Here is an 8,741-nt window from a genome sequence, read left to right as displayed (position 1 = left end):
CTGACCTGTCTCGGGTTGTCTTTGGGTCCGCCCTTATTCGTCACAGCACGTTCTGGCCAAATGGATCCTTCACCCGATGGTCAGTGGCGCGCGGGAGTGGAGAAGTCTATTTCCCAGTTAGAAGCCGGCGTCTCTGAGATTCTTACGCACCTCCGCGGCCAACCAACTTCCCCGACTCCACTTCCGCAAACAGCTCCCCCGGCCCCTGCGTCACATCCGGTGACCTCATCGCTGCCAGAGCCGCGTCTCACTCCGCCTGAGCTCTTTAGTGGCAATCCTGAACAGTGCCGGGCATTTCTCACACAGTGTGAGATACAATTCGAGCTACAGCCATCCTCCTTCCCAACCGACCGTTCTAAGGTCGCGTATGTTATCTCTTTGTTGGCGGGAAAGGCCCGACTTTGGGGAACTTCCGAGTGGCAGAATGACTCCTCAATTTGCCACTCGTACTATGACTTCTCCAGAGAATTAACAAGAGTGTTCAGTCCCCTGCTGCCCTGCCGTGAGTCCTCTAGGGGGCTCTTGTCTCTGAGACAGGGGGAGAGATCAGTGTCCGATTACATTATTGATTTCCATTTGCTAGCTGCTGAGAGCTTATGGAATGAGTATGCGCTCATGGATGTTTTTATCCATGGTTTAAATGATAGGATCAAGGATGAGTTAGCCACCCGGGAATATCCCAAATCCCTCAAGCAACTTGAGGAACTTACTACCCGGGTGGATCTCCGCCTCCTGGAGCGACGAAGAGAGCGCCGCTCAACCTCCTCTCCCCGTCCTCGTTTTTCAGCTGTTCCCTCCGTTCCCCCTCCAGTTTCTCAGAGGTTGCCCGACCCGGAACCTATGCAGCTAGGAAAGGCTGGTCTGTCTAAGGAGGAGCACCAGCGCAGGCAGCAACAGGGTCTCTGCCTCTATTGTGGAGGAGCTGGTCATCGCGTTCGGTCTTGCCCGTTAAAAGACCAAGCTCAGTAGGTGAGGGGAGGTCTCTACTGAGCTACACCAAGCTCGCTGTCTCCCCAGACCGGTTATTCCCTGCCACTCTAACCACTTCTACTGAATCCCACAGACTCTCCGTCTTCATCGACTCAGGGGCGGACACAGAGTTCATGGATGAAGGGCTGGCCAAAAGACTGAACATCCGACTCCACCCTGGCTCTTCTACCCGTAGTGTTCTTGCCCTGGATGGTCATGAGTTAAATATTTCTCGTCTTGTTTCTGAGCCAGTGGAGCTAATATTGGGAGGAAATCACAGAGAGAGGCTGACTTTTATGATTATAGACTCCCCACAGGTTCCAGTGATTTTGGGTGCCACTTGGCTCCGGAGACACAACCCCCAGGTTGATTGGCGGCGGGTCGAAGTGATGGGGTGGGCCCCGTCCTGCTCTGAATCGTGTCTGTTCTCCGCCCAGCATCCCCCTTCATCTGAGGGTAAGGCAGACGATTATTATCCTGATCTGTCCAAGGTTCCGTCTGAATACCATGATTTAAGGGAGGTTTTTAATAAATCTAAGGCCACGAGTCTCCCTCCTCATCGCCCGTTTGACTGTGCGATCGACCTGCTGTCTGGGACCACCCCACCCAGAGGTCGCCTCTATTCATTGTCCCCTCCTGAGTCCCAAGCCATGCAGGACTACATTAATGAGTCCTTAAGAGCAGGCATTATTCGCCCCTCTTCCTCACCTGCAGGGGCAGGCTTCTTCTTTGTGGGGAAGAAAGATGGCTCGCTCCGCCCGTGCATAGACTATAGGGGCCTAAACGACATCTCTGTAAAGAACCGTTACCCCATCCCCCTCATGAACACGGCGTTTGACCAGGTCCAGGAGGCCAAGATTTTCACCAAGCTGGATCTGAGAAATGCCTACCATCTGGTTCGAATAAGGGAGGGCGATGAGTGGAAGACCGCTTTTAACACCCCCACTGGTCATTATGAATACTTGGTAATGCCTTTCGGTCTCACCAACGCTCCGGCTGTCTTCCAAAACTTAGTCAACGAGGTCCTTAGAGACATGATAGGACGTTTTGTGTTTGTCTACCTAGACGACATTCTCGTGTACTCTAAGAACCTCACCCTCCATAAGCAACATGTCCGCTCCGTTCTGCTCCGTCTGTTACAAAACCAACTCTATGTCAAGGCAGAAAAGTGTGAGTTTCACACAACCTCCACTTCCTTCCTGGGTTTCATTATAACCCCCGGTCGGGTGTCCATGGACCCGACCAAAGTCCGCGCAGTCAACGAATGGCCCGCTCCAAATGACAGAAAGCAGCTCCAGAGGTTTTTGGGGTTTGCCAATTTCTATAGACGGTTCATCCGTAACTTCAGCCAGGTTGCGGCCCCCGCTCCATGCTCTTACATCAAGCAAGATTAAGTTTGCATGGAATGAAGAGGCAGATAGTGCTTTTAAACTTCTCAAGGAGCTGTTTACCTCTGCCCCGATCCTAGTTTCCCCCGACCCGGAGAGACAATTCATTGTGGAGGTGGATGCTTCTAGCTCAGGGGTCGGGGCTGTTCTCAGCCAGAAGGCCTTGGATGGTCTCATTCACCCATGTGCTTTCTTCTCTAGAAAGTTATCCCCTGCAGAGCGCAATTATGACGTGGGAAATCGGGAACTCTTGGCGGTGAAGTTGGCGCTTGAGGAATGGAGACACTGGCTGGAGGGCGCCAAACTCCCCTTCCTGGTCTGGACGGACCACAAGAACCTGGAGTACCTCAAGACCGCCAAGAGGCTAAACCCTAGACAAGCCAGGTGGGCCCTGTTCTTCGATCGCTTTAACTTTTCCCTCTCCTACAGACCAGGATCTAAGAACACCAAGCCAGATGCCCTCTCCAGAGTGTTCGAGGCGGAGGAGGAGAGTCGTGACCAGCCATCGGAGTATATCCTTCCTGAATCCGTAAGGTGCGCTATCACCCGGCTTGGTCTGGAGAAGGAGGTCAGGGCTGCTCTGGAGACCACACACGTCCCCGAAGCCTGCCCTAAAGACAGACTCTTTGTCCCTGACCCCCTCAGGCAGAAGGTTCTGGATTTCTGCCACGCTTCTCGCCTTTACTGCCACCCTGGCTTCACCAAATCCCTCCTTCTGGTCCGTTCCCAGTTTTGGTGGCCCACCTTGGCCAAGGACGTCAAGGCGTATGTCGCTGCCTGCTCCCTCTGCAACCAGGCAAAGGTTTCTAGGCGGCCTCCCTCTGGTCTGCTTCACCCGCTGCCTGTTCCCTCTCGGCCCTGGTCCTGCCTCTCTATGGACTTTGTCTCTGGTCTACCACCTTCCGAGGGCAACTCAGTAATCCTCACCATCGTAGACCGGTTCTCAAAAATGGTCCATCTAGTTCCTTTGCCCAAGCTCCCCTCCGCCAAGGAGATGGGGATAATCTTGGCAAAGGAGGTTTTCAGGCTACATGGCCTGCCCACTGACATAGTGTCAGACAGGGGCCCCCAGTTTGTGGCCCGCTACTGGCGGGAGTTTTGTGCCATGTTGGGCATTTCTGTTAGTCTGTCCTCTGGTTTCCATCCCCAAACAGATGGCCAGACGGAGAGGGTTAACCAAGAGGTCGAGACTAAGCTCCGCCTCTTTTGCCAGTCCGACCCTTCCAAGTGGTCCCAGAACCTTCCCTGGGTTGAGCACTGCCATCAATGCTACCCCTTCCAACTCCACTGGTCTGTCCCCTTTTTATGTGGTTTATGGTTACCAGCCACCCGTGTTCTCCATTGAGCAGGTGGAGTCCAGAGTTCCGTCTGCCCGTCTGTCAGCCCTCAGGTGTCAGCGGGCCTGGAGAAGAGCTAGAAGAGCAATTCTCACCTCCACCCAGAAACAGGCTCGGGCTGCCAATCGCCATCGAGTCCCAGCACCCAACTACCGGGTAGGAGATAGAGTGTGGCTCTCCACAAGGAACCTGCCGCTCAAGGTTGAGAACAAGAAACTGGCACCTCGGTTTATTGGGCCGTTCTCGATCTCCAACGTGGTGAACCCGGTGGCGGTTCGTCTCCACTTGCCCTCATCGATGAAGGTCCACCCCACGTTCCATGTCTCTCAGGTTAAACCTGTCAAGACCTCGAACCTTGCTCCTGCCGCCACATCCCCACCGCCTACCCGGTTTGTGGATGGCTCCCCAGCCTACACTGTTAAGCGCATCCTGAGGTCTCGAAAGAGGGGCAGGGGTACCCAGTACCTAATTGACTGGGAGGGCTATGGGCCAGAGGAGCGTCAGTGGGTCCCATCCCGATTCATCCTGGACAAGTCCCTCATTAGGGATTTCCACAGAGCCCACCCGGACCAGCCTAGGGCGTCTGGAATCCGCCCTTGAGGGGGGGGCTCTGTAACGTTTCTGGCACTGGGGCTGCTAATTGCAATCAACGCACCTGCGCTGCCTCCACCTCTACCGGCTTATAAGCCCTGCGCCTCGCAGCCTCCAGTGCCAGAACGTCTCGAGCCAACCGGTGAGAACTTCCAGCAATTATTATCAAACTGCCTGCCTGTCTGTTGCCCGACCTGTCTTTGCCTTCATCTCTGAGCCAGCCTAGCCCTCTCCTGGATTCTGTCTGCCCGCCTGAGCCCTGCTGTGTCAGCCTCTGGACCCCGGATTGCCCTCCTGTGTTTTTGACCCCGCTAGCCCGTGAGTACTGGAACCTGCCTGTCCCTTAATCAATCTGTGCTCTCTGGAAACTGGATCTTGGAACTGGACTCGGACCCTTCTTTGGATTTCCCCTTGGATTTGTCGCCTGGACGTATTGGCCTTCCCCGTGACCGAACTCAGACTGCCCCTGGACGACGCCCCCCGGATTTCCCTGTCGCTCGGCTTCCGACACGCTGTGGAGCAAGGACTCCTAAAGAAGTCATCTCCCCATCAGGTTAGTGACCAAACCTTCAGCTCATCCTCTCTATCGCCTCCACTGGTCACTAACCCGTCTCTATCCCCCCAGGAGTTGTCGGCCCGTAAGCACGAGCAGCACGTCCCGAAAGCCTCCGCTTCCCTGTTTTTTCAATAAAATCGGCTCAAGAGCCACTGACCTGTCTCGGGTTGTCTTTGGGTCCGCCCTTATTCGTCACAACAACACTTGGCACTTATCAATGCTTAGTGCTGGCTGTCCTTCTGAAACACCCACCAATGTAACTTGAGAGGGACAGATCCGGCTCTGAATGGGTCATGTGACCCAGTGTGCCACTTTACGGCAGTCGGAGCTCCCCTTAAACACGACAGCTAGCCTTACATGCTTCTACCTTTCTCATCCTCGAGTCAAAGTTTGTCATGGGTATTATTACAAAATACAGTTGAAGTTCTTGCAGCCTTTTGTGATCAGATGACTGAGTCTGATGTCTGCCCTATCCTTCTCTTCCACGGCTCCTGGAGCCAAGATAAGCAAATTACTAGGTCAGCACTGGCATAGTGTGGTTAATGATTTACAAGATTAGGTCAGCTACTGTTTGCACTGTACACCAGATGCTTGCATGATCTTTGCCTGCTTCGAGGAACACTTTCAATTTGGAAAGTGCATTTTCCGTAAGTTTCAGTTGTTGCAGGGTTGTCCTCGCACTCACCTGACTGGTGCACGGGTAAAGACATGGCTCCAACACTGGTGAGTCCCGCCTAGCTTAAAGTGCTGAAAAGCACTGCGTCCCATTGTTAACATAATTTTGTGATCTGTTTTTATTAGCTTTTAGGGTAAGCAACAATGACAACTTCCAAAACACCTAGGCTACCTGTGCTATTACTCAAAGCTCCAAAACACTGACTCAACCTTTGACTTTTCACTTTTGCTTGATAGCTAATCCATAGACATTACAATCACTACTGTGTTTTATACATATATTAAATTCTTCTTTTTCCTCTCACTGTTCTATTTTTTTTTTTAATTCTGTTTAAGTTTGACATTGATGCAAAGCCGGGGGATCTGATTGAAATCTTTGGTGGAATATACCACCACTGGGCTGTTTTCATTGGAGGAAATGAAGTGGTTCATTTAACTCCAACAAGTAAGTGAACTGTCACATTTTGAGACCTTACATACAAATATGACAAAATCCTTACTGTCTCTTAACCTTTAATTGACATTTTTAGGGTCAGTCAGTTTGAGATGAGTGATTTTTAGAGATTAAATCTCTATTAAATTATTATAATATAAATATTTTGTCTGTATGTTATATGAAGCACATAGAGGAGGAGATCTGGGTGAGCTGTTCACATTCCTTGATAGCAGCACAGCTACAGTGAGGCGTCAGAAGATCTGGGTTGTTGTTGGGTCCAACCGTTTCACTGTCAACAACCTACTGGATGATGATTACCAGCCTCGTGACCCCGGCACCATTGTCAGCGATGCTGTGAAGATGGTCGGTGAGGAGCACCCATACAATATTGCCACTTATAACAGTGAACACTTTGTCACAGAGCTTCGATATGGCAAACCAGAATCCCGACAGGTGAGTGAATCTTTATAAAGGGTGATATCTTGTTTTAAAAAAAGGTTTAACGCAACACTGTACAATTAAATGATACAGTTTGATGCAGAACCTTTTGAGTACATTGAATGCAACTTGATAAATTAATGACACATTGATGTTGAAGTTGTTGCATTTATTCCCATTTGGTTGAACTGCCTTTTGTTTGACTTGGTTTAAACATTATGTGTGCCTTTGTACAAGTTTCTCATAATGCTGGCTTGAAGTTTGCCAGAGCACGTGTAAAAGTTAGGTTTTTATGCTGCCTTTTCAAGTACTATTAGTGTGATTCCCTTAGGTATTTCCATGATGTTACACAAATAGGCAGTCTGTTTGAGCTATTGCTTAAGAATTCATACACAGTTGTGCCTCCAGGTTTTAAAAATGTTTTGACCAGATGCTTATGAAGCCATCACATAATCGTCTTAGCATGGATATTTTAGCGTCTGTAAACGTCTGAATTTTAAGAAGCATTTCTTTAAACTTCTCACTGACCCAACACACAAAATGTTTTAGTCTTATTTCAGGTCAGAAATATCTTTTTATACATTATTTGTAAATATGTGGTTTAAATTGCGTCATCATTGTCCCAAGAATTTGGTCACCGGCCCATTTCTTGGTACAACGCTAACATTGGTATGCTATTGACTGTAAGGTACCATAGCTTATTTATAGTGCACGCTCAAAAGTGCTTGCAGTAATTTAGTACCAGTAACATGACATTCAGCTCATTGTTGCAGGTTCAAACTGCAGCTGTGATTGGAGGTGTCGCCGCAGCCGGTGTAGCAGTTGCAGTTGTGGGTGCTGCTTTGTTCTCTGCCCTCAGCAAAAATAAAAACAAAAAATAATCATTAATAAAATGGTTAAATTTTAAGTTTATTTCATCTTTTTGAAAGAAATGTTAATTTTTGTAATTTAGTATTTGCTTTTATTATCTGCAATTATTTGCATTTTGCAAATGGAAATTCATTATTTGTAATATTTTATGATGCAATTCAATAAAGATGATCCTTTAACTTGCAACTGAATTTGTTATCTTAATGTGTTTTTTTTTTATTTTTCTATATCTTTAAGGCTAGACCTTAGAAGTTTGTCTTTTTAATACGTTTAAGTATGCATTGAGTGTGACTAGCATGTGTTGGTGTATTATTCCTTAAATCCTAGATTCCAGATATTTAATGTAAGTAATATTTCTCTGGTGTGGAATCTGTTACTGAGTCAAGATGACTCAAAGTTAGCTATTAGTTTCACTGAGGACTTTTAACAATGAAGCCAGGTGAAGCCCAGAGACGTAAGAAGCTACTTCAGAGGAAACCGTTTTTCTATGACATGTCAGTAATGTATCTGGATGGGAGAGAGTTCAGCAGGTAACAGTAAGGCTTAACCTGCACTGGTTTATCCTCCCAAATGTATTTCATGCACAGTGTAAAGTTTCCTTTTCACCAGAAAAAAAACTAATCTGAAAAAAAAAAAAACAGAAAGCACAGAAAGTGTGAGAAACAGGCTGGATGACAAAGAACTGCTGTGGCAAGATAATGCATGAACTGGCAGGATAATAAAGGTATTTAACTGCTGCGGCAAACTTTCGTCACACGAGAACCAGTTGAGACTAATCAGTAGAGTACACAGCTGAATGAGAACCTGAACAGAGGAACTTGGGCAAAACAACTAATCAACACAAATAAATCGGAGGAATCTAGCTAAATCAAAACCTACAGAGTAAAAGACAAAATGCTCTCTCCAAGAACAGGGAAATTAGTTCTCTCTCCCAGACCTACAAGAACAAAATCACTTTGTTCCTGTTCATGCCACCTTGAGTAAAAAAACAAATACCCATGCCCTTTTGGTGAATATTAGCCTTAACACTAAAGTAGGAAGCTAGATTAATGCACAAATAACAGAACACCGGAAAGAACTACAGTAAGTTGCTCAAAACAAAAGAGTCCAGAAACCGTGTCGAGAAGGTGACAATAAACCAAGACGATCCAAATACAAAACCAAGACCCGCAGATCATGACAGCTTCTGTTTTTAATTTAAATTATTAATGGGCAGTCATGGCAGGCAGGCTAGAAAACAATGTTTTAAATGCTCTTTTGGTACCTTGTCATAGTTATAGGAAATCAAAATCAGCCCAAAATAGTTTTGGCGGGTCAGCGGTTTAATTAAAATGTCAACTGAAAATCGTCCACAAAATTCTGATCCATGGATCTCTGCGGGGAGCTGAAAAAACAGGACTACCCAGTGATGTATATCCTTTAGGCCTCTTTTACCAATGTTCACTGGAACTGCTACAGCACAAGCAGGTGAGCAAAATGAC

The 8,741-nt window shown here is 47.8% G+C and overlaps 1 protein-coding gene and 1 long non-coding RNA gene across 2 annotated transcripts; both read left to right on the top strand.

The window, feature by feature from the left end:
• The first annotated feature begins 3,820 nt into the window (after nt 1–3,820).
• Nucleotides 3,821–4,993, top strand: LOC118566984. Its single transcript, XR_004933418.1, has 2 exons — nt 3,821–4,838; nt 4,911–4,993. It is a non-coding gene; the product is annotated as an uncharacterized LOC118566984 (long non-coding RNA).
• Nucleotides 4,994–5,433: 440 nt separating this feature from the next.
• On the top strand, nt 5,434–7,451 carry LOC105932829 (phospholipase A and acyltransferase 4). The gene is made up of 4 exons (XM_012872119.3): nt 5,434–5,564; nt 5,853–5,961; nt 6,137–6,405; nt 7,164–7,451. The coding sequence occupies exons 1-4, from the start codon at nt 5,550–5,552 to the stop codon at nt 7,269–7,271; spliced, it is 501 nt and encodes a 166-aa protein (XP_012727573.2). The 5' UTR covers nt 5,434–5,549; the 3' UTR covers nt 7,272–7,451.
• Nucleotides 7,452–8,741: the final 1,290 nt, after the last annotated feature.

This window comes from Fundulus heteroclitus, chromosome 19 (genome assembly GCF_011125445.2).
Source record: "Fundulus heteroclitus isolate FHET01 chromosome 19, MU-UCD_Fhet_4.1, whole genome shotgun sequence".
Classification (NCBI taxonomy): Eukaryota; Metazoa; Chordata; class Actinopteri; order Cyprinodontiformes; family Fundulidae; genus Fundulus; species Fundulus heteroclitus.
This window is presented reverse-complemented; position numbering and strand designations above follow the sequence as displayed.